This window comes from Neolamprologus multifasciatus, chromosome 4 (genome assembly GCF_963576455.1).
Source record: "Neolamprologus multifasciatus chromosome 4, fNeoMul1.2, whole genome shotgun sequence".
In the NCBI taxonomy this organism is placed as follows: Eukaryota; Metazoa; Chordata; class Actinopteri; order Cichliformes; family Cichlidae; genus Neolamprologus; species Neolamprologus multifasciatus.
In genome coordinates this window covers 1014111-1029752 of record NC_140442.1, presented here as the reverse complement: position 1 = coordinate 1029752, position 15642 = coordinate 1014111, and the positions used below count along the sequence as shown (strand labels likewise).

Genomic DNA, 15642 nt, shown 5'->3' with positions numbered 1-15642 from the left:
GTTTGTTTCTGCTGTAAAGTTTTAACATGGGAGTCTATGGGGACTGACTCACTGCTGCCCCTCCTGGGTGTTGGAGAAACTGCAGCTTTTGGTGGTTCAGCACTAGCCTCATTTTATCAGCTCTGGATGTTGTCATTTAAGTGAAATCACAATGAGTGTAAAAAGAAAACGCAGACGTCATGGGAGAAGAGTACAAGGATCTAAAACCTGCAGGGTGTGTTCAGGTCATTGTGACTCAGGTCCAAGTGTGCAGGGACCTGTTTATGTCAGAGATCCTGCACACATTAAACATCAGTGAGTCAGTCAGAGAAATGACCACACGCCGAGCCGCATAGTCCTGAGACTGAGTTTATATCAGTGGTTTACAGCCAGCGTGACACGGGTGAATACTTCACTAGATTATTCGATTTATGATTTCGAATCATGAAATACTCTTTAACTTTCACTGATCTTTAGATCATTTTAAACCGGAATAAATAGTGAATTGCAATTTACACATTTACAAACGTTTTGCTTCCAATTTTCCTTTTAACATTTATAAAAATTTCTGTCACCACTGTGATGTCACCTGTTGGTTTTTGAAGCTTGTGAGCTTTTTCTCGGAATCAGAAACTTTTGGGCAACAAGGTGCAAATTATTTTTTCATGACATCTGATAGAATTCTGGAATTTTTATTATCTATTTTTTATTATAGTTTGTGTATCAGGCTGTAAACACGTTTTTTTTCAGCTGTAAAGTTTTAACATGGGAGTCTATGGGGACTGACTCACTGCTGCCCCTCCTGGGTGTTGGAGAAACTGCAGCTTTTGGTGGTTCAGCGCTAGCCTCATTTTATCAGCTCTGGAGGTTGTCATTTAAGTGAAATCACAATGAGTGTAAAAAGAAAACGCAGAAGTCATGGGAGAAGAGTACAAGGATCTAAAACCTGCAGGTACTGCTGATACTGAGGGCGGATGACTTCAACAGAAGTTGTGCAGTTATTTTTTAATAAAGGAGTGAAGGGTCACCTCAGGGGTCATCCTGCTGATGGTCGGTACATCATATCCAGCGTTCAGGAAGTTTCCGGTGTACTGCTCGAGCTGGAACTCACTCAGCCACTCATAGATGGCTTCTGCATCCTAAAACACACACAGACATGAATTCATCAGGTGATACACGCAAGTAAGATCTTACTTCTTTTAGTTACAGCTGTTAAATAGAACCAGAGGCCAGCTCAGAGGAATCAGGTTTATGTAAACTCAGTTTGTTAAACCTGCTTTCTGGAACTTTCCCACGCTGATGTGCAAATTATTGTGATGCAAAACAAAAACTAACAGCATAAAGTTGGTTTTAAAGTGCTGCTCTTTACCTTCCCATCCAGCAGCTGCTGAGGACGAACAAACTGCTGGGAGAAGCTCTGCTCTGCAGGTCTCTGCACCGTCACTGTCTGCCTCCGAGGAGTCCCGCCTACACAAAGGAAATCATGTGGAACTGCACATGATTATTTGCAGCTAGCAGGTTGTTAATGCTATCCATCAAGTCTGAAAACAGCAGGTTAATACATGGAGATCCTGAAGGCTGAAAGTGTTCTCAGCTCTTTGTTTTTATGCAGGCATACATGTGATTAAGCTTGTGTTTGTCATGTCGTGATTGTGCTGAACTGTATGAAGCTTATTAGACATTATGAAACAGATGATACATAAAAGCAACTCTTGCCAAAGTGCTTAAAATACTTTTTGAAATTATCTTTTTTTCTTAAAGAAATCTACTACATCATTAGTAAGTTTTATGTCATGTGTCATTTCCATTGCAAATATTAATCACAGTTAAATTAAGAGGGGACGGAGCTGTGATGTCATCAAGTACACTGCCGTTCAAATTGTGGAAAGATTGCGTTGTGTTCTCAGGAAATACGGACTCCTGAAAACGCGAATACGGACTCGTGTACTTGAGTATTTACAAACAGTCTAACAGTCTATGATTGAACCTCAGCTAACGCCGGCTAATATTGTTAGCTCGGTGGCGAGTAGCCTTCATTAATAGTAATAAAAATCACACAGCAATAGAACATCGAAGATACTGAATCCAATCCAATTCTTCTTATGAAGTGGTGTTGGAAATTCCAAGTAAGAATTCCTGCCCGTGCACTGCTGGCTCTGTTGTTCTGTTTCTGGGTCCATTGCGTAACTGACACTATTAACAGGACGCTTACATTAGAGCCTCTTATTGAGTGTTTTGTTTGGGTTTTCAGCAATCAGAATCAGTGTATTAATCCCAGAAGGACAAAAGTGCCGCGGGTCGTACTTGAACACGGGCCGGCCGCTCTCAGCTATGCACTCATCCAACTGACCTACACCTATGCTCCACTGCATTTAATCACCAACATTGGAGAAAGCATAGAGAGGGGATAGCCTAACATATGAAACAGGAAATGACCGCCGAGTTTTCTATTTATTGCAACAAAGTAACTGTATTCTGATTACCACCTATTTAAACGGTAACTGTTACTCATATTTTGTATTTTGAATATGTAACACCAGTACATGTTACTCCCCAACACTGTTCAACACACAGATAGTCGCAGCAGATGGCCCCGCCCCTCCCTGAGCCTGGTTCTGCCGCAGGTTACTTCCTGTTGAAAGGGAGTTTTTCTGCTCATAGGGGGTCACTGTGTCTCTGTGTGTATTATTGTAATATAATGAATTGAACTGAATAGGTACCTGCAGGATGATCGGCCGGCCTGCTAAAGTCTGCAGACTGCCCTGGATCAACAGCAGAGGGCGCCGCCTGCACATAAAAACATGTAAAACAGCAGCGGCGCAGTCAGCGAGCAGCTCAGAGCTTCATCAACACAAAATAAAAGAATTTAGAAGAAAAACTATAAATAAAAAGGCAAATCTGTGCAAATCGTGACACATGAGAGATTTCAGCAAATCTTTAGGTCATTTTAGGAGTTTTTACTGAGTCTGACTCAGGTATTCAAATCATTGATAAGCATTTTGGATTAACAGGCTTCTCCCTTCTGAGTCCAGTTTTCTCTAACCCTTTTTTTCAGCCATCCTTATCTGATCCTATATTTCGAGATCGGCACGACAGGCTCATTACATGTTTCAATGATCTGTTTTTTGACAATACCTTTGCATCTTTTGCTCAGCTTTCTGAAAAGTTTAATGTCCCACGTGCACATCTTTGCAGATATGTGCAGATCAGACATTTCCTTCAATCTCAGATTCCAAATTTCCCGGTAGCTCCAGCTGCAAGCCCAGAGGATATTCTCCTTACTCTAGTTCCAACACGTAAAGGGTTTATCTCTCTCATCTATGACAGGCTGCTGAGCACGAACGTTTCCTCGATAGATTAAAACGGCCTGAGAACAAGATTTAAATCAGTCATCGTCTATGGCTACACGAGACTTAATACTCACGTTAACGCCACATCCCCATGTGCCGCCACTGTCTTTTACAGTTTAAGGTCGTGCATAGGTCAAGTCAAACTATCTCGTACGTAATGTTTCCCTCCACAGTGCAGTGATAACGTCTCACAGGACAGAACTGAAAACACAGCTGTCTGTAGCATCGACATCTCGGCGTTTCAGGAGTCACATGTCATCTTTTCATCTAATTCTGTGTTCACGTGATTCGTGAAGCTTACCGAGGTCTGTTTATGTAAATGCCTAAATCCTTTTCCAGATATCAATAAAAGTGTGTTTCAGGGGGTCAAAGGTCACAGTCGGGCTGTGGTAGTGAAACCGACTCAGTCCAAAACATTTCTGTATTCAGTTCAGAGACTCGCCCAGATTAAAGTTTCCAAATCTGAGAAACGAGCTCAAAAAAAGGTGCTTATGTGTCCACGTGCATCCGCTGTACCTTGTTGTCATGGTGACTGGCGTGGTGCTGCAGTCCGTTGGGGGCGTGGCTGCTCTCAGTGCTCTGCCCGCTGCCGGCGCTGCGGGTGCTGCCCACGCTGCCGGTGCTCCCGACGCTGTTTCTGTCTCCAGCTGCAAACCAAAAACACGACAATGAACAAACCCGCCAGCCGCCATCGACGCACGCCAGGCTGGAGGAAGCTGGGGGAGAGGGGGGGTGCCGGACGGGATGCGTGGGAGCACAGCTGCAGGCACGAGTCTGACCGGGAAGCTGCTCGTGCAACATCTACCTGAGCTGCACGAGCAGCTGGAAAGATTCTCCCGCTGATCCGCCGCCGCTGAGAGAAAAGCATCGAATCATGCACAACATTTCCTCAAACACACCTGATCCGTGCTCACAAACGCAGCTCTGTAAACTGCCCTGTGGGAGCCCGACGCTCAGAGCGCGAGTTCAGGCTGAAGCAGGCGACACAGCGCATCATTCAGAGTGTTTGGACCCGACACACCAGGACGACTCTCCGGCCTCACCTTTAACGGCTGGTTTCACACAACAGCGTGACGAGCAGCGAGGGGACTAAATGATGCATCTGTGTTTAGAGTGCTGTGAGGTCTCAGCTGTAGCAGCTCTGACAGAGAGGACTGACCATCTCGTTCAGTCATACATTGAAGCGGTGGAGGTTCGGGTCGCCTGAGGCGCTGAAGCTGGAGGTAACTGGACTTTGTTTCAGGTTCCTGAAGATGTTTCAGCTGTTTTTCGAAGGCGTGAAGTCAGAGGAGAAACGTGTCCAAGAACCTAAAACGTCCAGCTGCGATCAGCAGACCACCACGTCTCAAACTTCCTGAACGCTAAGATTATTTCTGAGCTCTGAGCAAGCTCACCTCACTGTTGAAAACTTTCTGTTACTGAGCACTAAAGCTCGACATCTTTAGCCAACTTCCTGTTTGCTTTCTCTGGGAGCTTCCCCTCTCAAACAGACTTGGCGTCATGGTGGAAGTGACATCACTGCTGACATCAGAGGGCGCGAACAGATGTACAAACGATTATTCGACAACATGAAGCAACTTGAGACGTCACGAGGAGGCCCGAGGTAGCTACAGGAGGCGCCTTGAGACTGAGTGAGGGGCGTTTGGCGGTCTTGGTGTGTGGGGTCCTGATGCAGAGCGTTGAGCAGCGGAGCAGCTTCACAGCAGCCGGGGAGGAGGAGCTGACGTTAGCGGGGGCTCTTACCATGACACGAGTCCCTGAGAACCCAGATGTCCTCGAAGGGACACCCAGACTGAGACAGACGGCTCGGAGACGAACCTATCAGACACAGAGACTCGGATGGACCTGGTTCTGTCAGGGAAGGGGAGGGGCTGACTGAGGGGGTGTGGCTGCAGTGTTAGCCGTGGATCATTAGCATTAGCAACACGTCAGCCTGGGCCGTGTGGAGGAGGAGCCTGTAACACGGCTAACATCAGCACACACTCTGCAGTGTGACGTTACTGTGGTGTGTGTGAGAAAAGAAGGCGTGGCTTTAAAATGATTCATGAACACGAGAACAGCAATGACCAATCAGCACAGCGACAGTGTGTGTGTGTGTGTGTGTGTGTGGGTGTGTGTACCTGCGCTGGTCGTGAGGCCGTTGGGCAGCGGCAGCACCACGTGGGTGGGGGGTGCATACAGAGCGTAGGAGTCGTCGGTCTGAGGGGCGGAGCTGAGGCTGGAGGAGAGGGGGGCTCTGGACAGCAGCTGCTGGCGCTGGGTGGGCAGAGAGGCGTGCCGGGAGAGGGTGCCCCCTACAGGCGAGACGGGGGAGGGAGGAGGGAGGAGGGGGAGGTTATCAAGCTGATGGTTAGAGGTGGAGGTGAGTGATTATGTGGTGTGGATGGAGAGATGGATGCTGGAAGGAGGAGCGAGGAGCGTGGGATGGTCTGCAAGCAAGCGGATTAGTTCCTGTCTCAGGTGGAGGGGGAGGGGTTAAATCGATCGACTCCTACAGGAAGTGAAGACTCGTCTACTCACACTGAGGGGGGCTTTGCATGATTCTCAGCTCATAATAATCCTTATTTATCTGATTCTGGCCTCTGTGTGTGACAGAGACGTAGCTGATGCTGCGACTAACACACAGGTGGCGTGCACCTGACCCCGCAGCCGACGCCTGCGAGAACATTTTTAAAGCAGCGACCTTGACTGACCGTTCCTCCTGCTGATGACCTCCACGATGGTCGGGGGGAAGAAGCCCACTCTGTCCACGCCCCTCTGGCTGTCGTGGATGTGGCCTTTCCAGCGTCCGTCCACGTGCTGCTCCAACACCTGCAGAGGACGTTTCAGGTGAGCTCACGTCTCATCTCGCCTCAGATCACAGCATCATCCGAGGATGATTTCAGTTAGAACGAGCGACACGACAAATGTTCAGCAGCTCATCAAAGTCTGAATCAACACATATTAGTTGGAATAACTATGACATCACCAGCAGAGCTCTGACTGTAAACGCTGTTTTACTTCACACCTCCCGCAGAAGGAGTCACACACAGCAGCGCTGCGCCTCCCCCGCCTCCCCCCGTCAGGTTTAACTCTGAACACAGGTCTCAACACGAGGCCTCGCACCTGCATCACCTCGACACCTTCGGCTTTGCTCACCTGCGTGACTCACTCACAGGAAGTGGCTCAGATCTGCGGTTAGTTCATATGAAATCATTCTGACTGAACTCAGCGTGACACACGCCACCTTCATACAGTGTTCACAGGAAGTGCGGACTTGTCTCCGCCTGCCTCTGAGGCGCGTTTGTGATTTCATGCATTAAGAAAAACTAAACGTGGCCCTGATACTCGTCACATCTCACACACAGATAAATGTGTTTAATGAGCTTTTCCGTGGCGCCGTCTGCATCCCCTCAGCCTGCAGGTCAAAGCCGGGCGCCTCACCGTGATCAGGTCTCCGGCCCGGATGTTGAGGGCGGTGGGGTCGTGGAGGTTCCAGTAATCCTTCAGAGCTCTGACCTGCAAAACGCCCGTCGCATCTGAAGAGGAAACAAACAGGAAGTAGGTGAGAACAAAAACAACAGGTTCATTTTTAGTCTTTAAAGTGACGACTTGTGTTATTTCACAGCTAATAAACATCCAAATATGTATAAGCATAACTTTAAGGCACTAATTATAAAAACTAAAAATCTTATTTACAAAAAGAAACGAATGCAAAATGAGCTTATTTTAGCCAAGTTAGCTAATGTCAGCGCTAAAACGACCTCAGCTGCGCTGCTAGCTTCAGTCGAGGTGTTTGCTATCAAACATTAAGCATCTTTTTATCCCAAACAGCTTCACACACAAACGCTGATTCTCCTGATTACAAACGTGGAAATGACTCATTAGCTTATAGAATATGTCAGGATATAACAGTGTAAATATCCACATTATTTATCCCTCGCTGTTTCACAGAAGTCTGAGTGAAGAAGTCGCATCTTTAGTTTTTGGTGAAATTTAGTTTCAGTTCAGATTTAATCATTTTACTTTTGTTTGGCCGTGAAACGCTCAGAGTTTTATGATGTAGCGTGTTTGCACTGTGAGTCACAACAAGAACACGGACGCTTCTGCAGCCCGACTGTGGCGACAAACATCGTAAACTGAGAAGGAACAAACACATCTCACGTGATGTTAGCCGGCGCCGTACCTTCTTCGGCTAAAATGTTGCCGAGTCTCAGTTTGAGTTCAGTGAAATAAACGGAGTGTAAAAAAACGCGTCCCCGTTAGGAAGTCTAATAACAGCAGGCCTGAAATTTTAATGCGGAGGAAACTTCCACGTTGTGACTTTCAGCACTTCCACAAAGACGAGAGAGGAGGACAGCGCACGGAGAATAACAAGCAAACGTTTTCTAAAGAAGCTGAAACACATTCGACTCTGCACCACACACGAGCGCTGCTGACGCAGGCGCCAACAGCTCACATCAATAATTCATCTGCGGCGCGTGCCGGCCGAGCGCAGCAGTAAACGAGACGGGGAAGTCTCCGTCCGAGTTTCAATCACTGCTTCAACACAACCGTCTGTTCCCACAGGAGCTTCAAACGCTGCAGGATTACGGAGCGCGCTCACGCGCCGCACGTACGGCGCCGCTAACTTTGATGCTGGATCTGCTCTTTGAAGCCATGAGAACGACAGATAAGAGTTTAACGTTATGTAACTGCAGATTTATACGAAGCCGCTGTGGTCAGGTACGTCTGATCGGAGCAGAGCAACACTTTGTGTCACAGATCTCGTATTTAAGAAGCGCGTTTGGCGCAGAGCAGACGTGGTGGGGGAGCGAGGAGGAAGCGGAGCTGGGTTTGATTGGACCTCGTAGCAGCTGTTTGATGTCCCTGCTGGCGTGCGAGGTGGTGAACTGGTTGACGATGTCCAGCGCCGTCTGGTTGTAGGTGTTTCGGATGTTCACGTCCACTCCGGCCTGCACCGACAACACAAAGCTGTTTCAGTTTCGCTGCAGGACCAAACCGCTCGTCTGCTCACAGCATCTCATCCATTAATCATCCATCAACTCTCAATCTCATTAGACATCAACCGAATGTTTTAAACAGATACTGCAGATCTCTCTCACACACACACACACACACACACACACACACACACACACACACACACACACACACACACACGATGCAGGAAACAAACTCACGTCCAGCAGCAGTCGGACCACTTCCGTTTTCCCGTACAGCGACGCTTCGTGCAGAGCTGTTCCAGACTTGGTGGTCTTGTTGATGTCCATGCCGGCCTTCAGCAGCAGCCTGAAAGCAGACCAACGACTCACAGCCGGGGCTCATTTTGCATCCCTGTTCAGGCCGAACGCCTCCCTGCTACACACGTCTGCACATTTCACACAGTTACTGTAGCTGCACACTGAGCTGAGTCCTGATAATGAGCTTTGTTACCAACAGCAGGTGGGATGGACGCACATCTCTTCACTCTTGTTGCCTTGAACTGTGCAGTATTACAGTGATGATGATGATGATTAAAGTGATGATGATTAGGGCAATATGGTCAAACATATTTGTCACAATATACATTTGAAAATGTGCAATAACGATATAACTGACGCGAGACAAAACTCCACAACTTTATTAGTGCAAAAACCTCATCAATGTGTTTTCACTTAAACAAGCAGCTGTTTTTTATGCCTCGCTGACAGTTTAACCAAAAGGCATTTCCAGTGGGAACTGGCCGACATATCCTCAGCATAACCATGTTTAATATCCACAACACTTAAAAAGAGGTTAAACACACACAATACGGTAATATTATGTTGAAGCACAGTACGTATCACTCCGCGAGGCTCCGCCTACGATAGCCGTAACACTCCAACAATCCATCAAGCGGTGCGGCTTCGTAGCTTAGCAAAGTCGTACTGAAACATTTGACAGATTTTCGAGCGCCGTGCACATAAAATCGTTTCAAGGTCAGTAAACACAACCAGAGTTCATACATAAGGCACACGGGATTATAAGGGGCTCTGTCGACTTTCAGAAAAATCAAAGGATTGATTTTAAGTGTGCCGTATTTTCCAAACAACACGGTAATAACGACGGCCCGCTAGCATGCGCTACCAAAAATAGAGCTTTGTTGTGTATCTGACGGACGAAAGCTAAACCAGTTCCACCACTGAAGCTGCAGCATTTTTACAAACCAGTTCAGGTTCATCGTTTCATTCAACGATCCGCTTTCGCCGTCATGCTTTTTCCGAAGTGTGCGTATGAAAACAAAGGCCCAGCGCATGCGTGTTTTACCCATATTCTATCGCTATACTTCATTTTCTTATCGTTGCCCAACATTATACCGGTGTTACCGTGAACGGTATGATATGGCCGAGCACTACTGATGATGGTGTCAGTGATGTTATCAGCTTCACTGAAACAAACAGGAAAGAAGAGAAACAGCTCGGCCTCATTTTCTCTCACTTATTATTCAGCAGGTGAAAATAAATGTCTAAAATACTGTTAGATTCAGCTGCACACACGCACACACACACACACACACACACACACACACACACACATGCACACACACACACACAGAGGAATACTTCTTGTAAGCGGGATGAAAAGCTGAGAAACTGGGTCACAGACGTTGTAGTGGATTTCATATCTCTGCAGGGAATGTGAGGCATGAAGAAGACTCCCAGAAATAAAAAACACACACACACACACACAAACACACAGACACACACACACACAGCTCCACCATCCCCGTGCGAGTGCGCCGGCTCAGCGGTTACACCACAGACCACAGGAGCTCTGCCCTCTGATTGCAGCATCTCTGCAGCTCACTCACTTTCACACACACACAGACACACACACACAGACACACACACACACTGACACACACACACAGAGTTATGAAGCGCTCTCATCTCACCATATGACGTCCTTGTGCCCGTTGCGAGCGGCGAGGTGCAGCGGCGTGGTGAAGGCCGAGTCCATCGGCTCCTTCCTCTCGCCCTCCAGCAGCGCCACCACCATGTTGCTGCTCAGCAACAGCTGGGCCACCTGAGGGGGACGAGGAGGGAGGAGTCAAAGAGAAGAAGCTCCCACGGTGCATCACGATTCCTGTTTCCACAGCAGAGCCAAAGCTCGGGAAGCTTCAGCTCCACAGATCACAAACAAACATCCCATAATTATAAGATCACCAGCTCTGTGGACGCTCTTTCCTCAGAGTTTCAGTGATTTCTATTCAACAAATGATCCAGGACACGGTGACGTCACAGCAGGGATCACGTTCACGGCGATCACACACGAACATATCAGACTGTGTTTCACGTGCTGGACGACATGCAGAGTCGTTTCTGCTCTGACAGCTCGTGGATCGTTACTCGTTTCCACTCGCCTGGTTCCAGAAACGTGTCGACAGCAGGCGATGGACCACCTGTGTTATGTTGATTGAAAAGCAAAAAAGTGCTACGTATGTCTTCAGTTCATCTCCTCTTTAAGACCCCCTCCCTAAAAGCACTCTACTGTCTTACTGGCCCACTTCTGGAAGCCTACAGAAGGGCAGTACTGTGAACTCCGCCTCTTCCTGCCACCGTGGAGGCTCCTCCCACAGACTGTGGGAAAAACTTGAGCTGTGTCCCAAACAGTGTTGGGTAAGTTACATTAAAAAAGTAATTAATTACTAATTACTTAGTCAACACTGTATTTAAAATACTTATCTAATTACTGTGTCAGAAAATAAAGTAAGTAATTTAACTAAATACTTCATAAAATCCATATAAACCTTGAGTGGGCAAACAATAGAAATTAAACTCTTTAAATAATAAATACTTTCTTTTTAAAGACGGAGACTCTACAGTACGCAGCAGCATCTCTTCCACAGTGTCGCCTGCAATCATTCTTTAAACTCACCTTCAGACGCTTTCTGTGCTGCTGAAGTAAAATCAGGTTTTGCTGCTTAGCAGCAGTTGCCGCGGTGATATCCATGGATGATAACAAGGATCACTCAGAAGTGTTCGTCTATGCTTGTGTCAGGCGCTTCAGTAGATCACGCGTGCTATTAACAGCAGCCCATAGTTTTTACATATCACTGTAACGTTCTTGTCTGCTTGTTTCAGAAAAGTGAAGAGACGGGAGTATGTCCACTTCATGAAACAGCCTCTCGCTTCAGTCCGACAGCTTCCGCTGTTGAACACGACTGTGCAGCTGCACTACAGCGATGTTAAAGAGTTTACTTCTACGTTTAGAAGATAAATTATTGAAATTAAATAATGATATTCAGCGAGTTTAATTATTTTACAATGTAACGCAAGTACATTGTAAGTAACTGTAATTAAAATACCTAAAAATGAACAGTAATCAGTTACTCTACTTTTTCAGTGGCAAAGTAATTTAATTACAGTAACGCGTTACTTAGTAACCCAACACTGGTCCCAAAACATCGGCTGCTTCCTCCGGAGGCCGCATTTGAAGGCCAATTACGTCGCAGCCAGGCGACGAAGGCTGTCCCAGTTTGTCGACTCCTTTAAATGCAGCCGACAAATGCGTCCTTCATTTCCCCGAATTTGAAGGATGGGTCGGGTGTGTCCTTCGTGGTCCACCATATCCCAGAATCCATAGCGCGGCCCAGCCAAACTCCAGTTTCCAACAATGGCGGCCGCTACTAAGTTTTAATATTACTCTGATTATTCTTTCTGGGCCACAAAATAAACTTTTAACATATTTTCAGGCGAGAAAGTAGCTGTGTAAACATCAAATATCTGCTCGGTGTATCAAGACATCACATATTTTCAAAAGTGTTTTGACATTTTCAGAGACGTCTGTTACCCACCAGCTCGATCGCTGACCGGGAGCTCGAGGGTCACTGGAGCCGGGGTGATAACAGCGGACTCCCGGCTTCATCGTTTTCAGACATCGTTTTCACTACTCAGCTTAAACGTGATATATAAGTCACTCAGATAACCTAAAAATGTTATTGTTTGTTTTTTTTCACTGTTTGATTTGTTTGTGAGTAAATCGGTTCGGCTGAGATCAAAGTTCTAGTTTTCACACAGCTGAATAAACGTCAAACAGAAAACTGATTAAACAGAAGTGTGAGACGGTGAGAGTTTCCTCCAGTGTCCTGTTATATTTTAGACAGCAAGGAGCAGACGGCGAGTTTATTAAACTCCACCGAGACAGCGGTGACGCAGATCTGAAGCTCGACCGTCACATTTCACAGCCTCGCACTTCCGGCCTTCTCGGTCTTCGAAGGACGCGGCCCACGTAGACCGCGAAGGCCGGGTCCTCAGAAGGATGCAGCCGACGTTTTTAGGACACAGCTTTTGTCTTTGGTCCTTTTTATTCTTTTGCTTTTTTGTTACTGATTAATTTGAATCCATCACATGTTTATTTTTTTGACCGTTTTTCACTTTCACAGTATCTGTAGAGTGACAGAGGAGACTGCAGAACGAAAGTCATCAAACACGCTCACCTTCACTCGTCCAAACTCACAGGCCAGATCCAGAGGAGTCTTCTTGGCTTTGTTCACCAGACACGGGTTAGACTGATGCTGCAGCAACATCTCAGACTGCAACACACACACACGCACACACACACACACACAGTTACAGTCTTATTCAGCTTTGCTGGTTCACAGTTGAATATAATCCTTCTTTATCTGCTCCTCGCCGTTTATCAGTCACATGATCTCCGCCCACGAGCGCCGGCGTCAAACACAAACCTCACACTGACATTTGTGTGTTTGCTCACGGTGAGCCTCTGATAATCAGGCACTGTGTATGAAGCTGAGAGTGTGCACGTCACTGCTGGGTGTAAACTCCTGTGTGGTGCCGTGAAGAGGCTAAGCTAAGCTAAGCTAAGCTAAGCTAAGCTAAGCTTCTGTAAACGCCGGCACAGAGGCGCTGCGGCGTCTAGCAGCGCTCCACTCCTCTGCGGCGATCAGTCAGCGATGGTGAGACCTCCGCATGAGCCGCCATCGTTACCCTACAAACACGAGGCGCTCATTGTCCAACAGGAAGTAAACCTGAGGACAGGAAGTCACGGATCAATAATCCAGCATTGCTAGAGGGCGCGATGTGACTCTGACTCCACATCAAACACTCAGTCTTAGTCGTTCACATCGATGCTGTCACGAGGATAAAGTCTCAGAGGATCTGCTAACAGCTCTGTTCTGACCCGGAAACAAGAACGTCCAGATTAGCACGCCACCGCCGAGGTCGCAGATGTAAACTCACCTACATTCATGCTAATCCTGGCCTCAAAACTCCGAGCGGTGTGTGTGACAGCGGGACGACTCCGAGCCGCCCCCGGGATTAACCCGCAAAACCTGCTGCATTCATCAGCACAACACCCCTCCCCCTCCCCCTCCTCACATCTGGGCTGCTGCACTCACCGCTCCACATCTACCCCTCCCTCCTCCATCAGCACCACCTGAATCCCCACCAGCCCGGGCTCCTCCCACCTGTCGGATTTATTTATTACCCAACAGAGTGACCTCACGCTGCTGCTGTGAACACCTGAAGAAGAAACAGCTGAGTGTGTGTGTCTGTGTGTGTCTGTGTGTCTGTGTGTGTGTCTGTGTGTGTCTGTGTGTGTCTGTGTGTGTCTGTGTGTGTGTGTCTGTGTGTCTGTGTGTGTGTCTGTGTGTGTGTCTGTGTGTGTGTCTGTATGTCTGTGTGTGTGTCTGTGTGTGTCTGTGTGTGTGTCTGTGTCTGTGTGTGTGTGTGTGTCTGTGTCTATGTGTCTGTGTGTGTGTCTGTGTGTGTCTGTGTGTGTGTGTGTGTCTGTGTGTGTGTGTCTGTGTGTGTGTGTGTGTCTATGTGTCTGTGTGTGTGTCTGTGTGTGTCTGTGTGTGTGTGTCTGTGTGTGTGTGTCTGTGTGTGTGTCTGTGTCTATGTGTCTGTGTGTGTCTGTGTGTGTGTGTCTGTGTGTGTGTGTGTCTGTGTGTGTCTCTGTGTGTGTGTGTGTGTGTCTCTGTGTGTGTGTGTGTGTGTGTGTCTGTGTGTCTGTGTGTGTCTCTGTGTGTGTATGTGTCTGTGTGTGTGTGTGTGTGTGTGTGTGTGTCTGTGTGTGTGTCTGTGTGTCTGTCTGTGTGTGTCTGTGTTCATGTTTTGCCATCATATAAACACACATCTATTCCAGTGATGTGACCACAGGTCATGTGACTCGCGGTGTCACCTTCAGCCTGAGGACGCTCGCACTCACCACTTCGTAGTGTCCGTACTGAGCAGCCAGGTGCAGCGGGATGTGTCCGTCGAGCGAGGCGCCGTTGACCGAGGCTCCGGAGCGCAGCAGCATCAGGACCGACTCGGCCTTTCCCTGCCAGGCGGCGTAATGCAGCGGGCGCATTCCTGCACGACACCAACAACACAAAAACCGTCGGAGTGAGCTGAGTCGCCGTAAAACACGTGGGGGCGGAGCCGATCACAAGGCGGTGTAACCGAGCGCCTCACCGTTACTATCCTTGATGTCCACGGTGGCCTGAGCCTCGAGCAGCGCCGCCAGCAGCTCGCTCGTCCCCGTGAGAGCGGCGTGGTGCAGCGCTGAGAACCTGGCAGGGGTCAAAGGTCACACAGAGAGACAAAGAGCATTAAAGTCAAACAAACCTCGCCTCCAAGTTCTGTTTGATTTTTCCAACATTAACTATGATGGAAAATATTCCCTCCTCACCGAGCAAAGGAAGTCGACACAGTGACACTCCCAGTGTCGCCCTTTGGGGTAACCACACACACACACACACACACACACTCACATACACAGACTTTATTCATGAACTTCCTGTGCTGTGTCATGTTTGCGTGTGTGTGTGTGTGTGCGACACAAAGGCGTCACTTTCACAGCTCGACAGAGCGCCGTATGTTTCAGACTGAGAGCAGCTTCAGATCTTGTTTGCAGCGTGAAGCTCAGCTGGAGCCCATCAGCCTCACACACACACACACACACACAGACACACACACACACACACACACAGACACACACACATCAGTGTGCCTCTGGCTTCATTCACACAGTCAAAGCTCCTTTGAGAGCAGCTCTGCTCTTCTTCTTCACAACAACGAGGTTCTGTGGTGATTTGAAATCGTGCATCCAGACGCCGTTCTGTGGTCGGGGTGTGTCTGACAGCCAAACAAAAGGCTGAACAAACGCTCCGCGGTGCCTGGACTCGCCGCCGCACGCATGAAGAGAAGGGCGGAGGCCGACTACTGTGAGTCAGACAGACCTGTGGGTGCAGGTAACACCTGGGAGCACGTCCAGATGTGCCGGGCTCACGTCTGACATGGTATTGTGTGTGCAGATGTGCAGCTTGAACGAGGTGGGCGTGTCACCGAGGTGGGCGTGTCACCGA

At 48.1% G+C, this 15642-nt stretch overlaps 1 protein-coding gene across 4 annotated transcripts in view; it reads right to left on the bottom strand.

The window, feature by feature from the left end:
- Window positions 1–15642, bottom strand: part of caskin2b (CASK interacting protein 2b) — a 46142-nt gene that overhangs the window by 5014 nt on the left and 25486 nt on the right. The window contains exons 4-17 of one of the 4 annotated variants that reach the window (XM_085156478.1): window positions 14750–14847; window positions 14502–14647; window positions 12769–12864; window positions 10225–10355; window positions 8492–8600; window positions 8155–8263; window positions 6753–6847; window positions 6023–6140; window positions 5450–5623; window positions 5073–5147; window positions 3846–3976; window positions 2700–2766; window positions 1349–1446; window positions 1008–1118 (exon numbers count right to left, since the gene is read on the bottom strand). In XM_085156478.1, the coding sequence (XP_085012604.1) occupies window positions 1008–1118; window positions 1349–1446; window positions 2700–2766; window positions 3846–3976; window positions 5073–5147; window positions 5450–5623; window positions 6023–6140; window positions 6753–6847; window positions 8155–8263; window positions 8492–8600; window positions 10225–10355; window positions 12769–12864; window positions 14502–14647; window positions 14750–14847 (1558 nt within the window). The remainder of the gene's footprint in view (window positions 1–1007; window positions 1119–1348; window positions 1447–2699; window positions 2767–3845; window positions 3977–5072; window positions 5148–5449; window positions 5624–6022; window positions 6141–6752; window positions 6848–8154; window positions 8264–8491; window positions 8601–10224; window positions 10356–12768; window positions 12865–14501; window positions 14648–14749; window positions 14848–15642) is intronic. The other 3 variants (XM_085156479.1, XM_085156480.1, XM_085156481.1) reach the window with 3 other exon arrangements.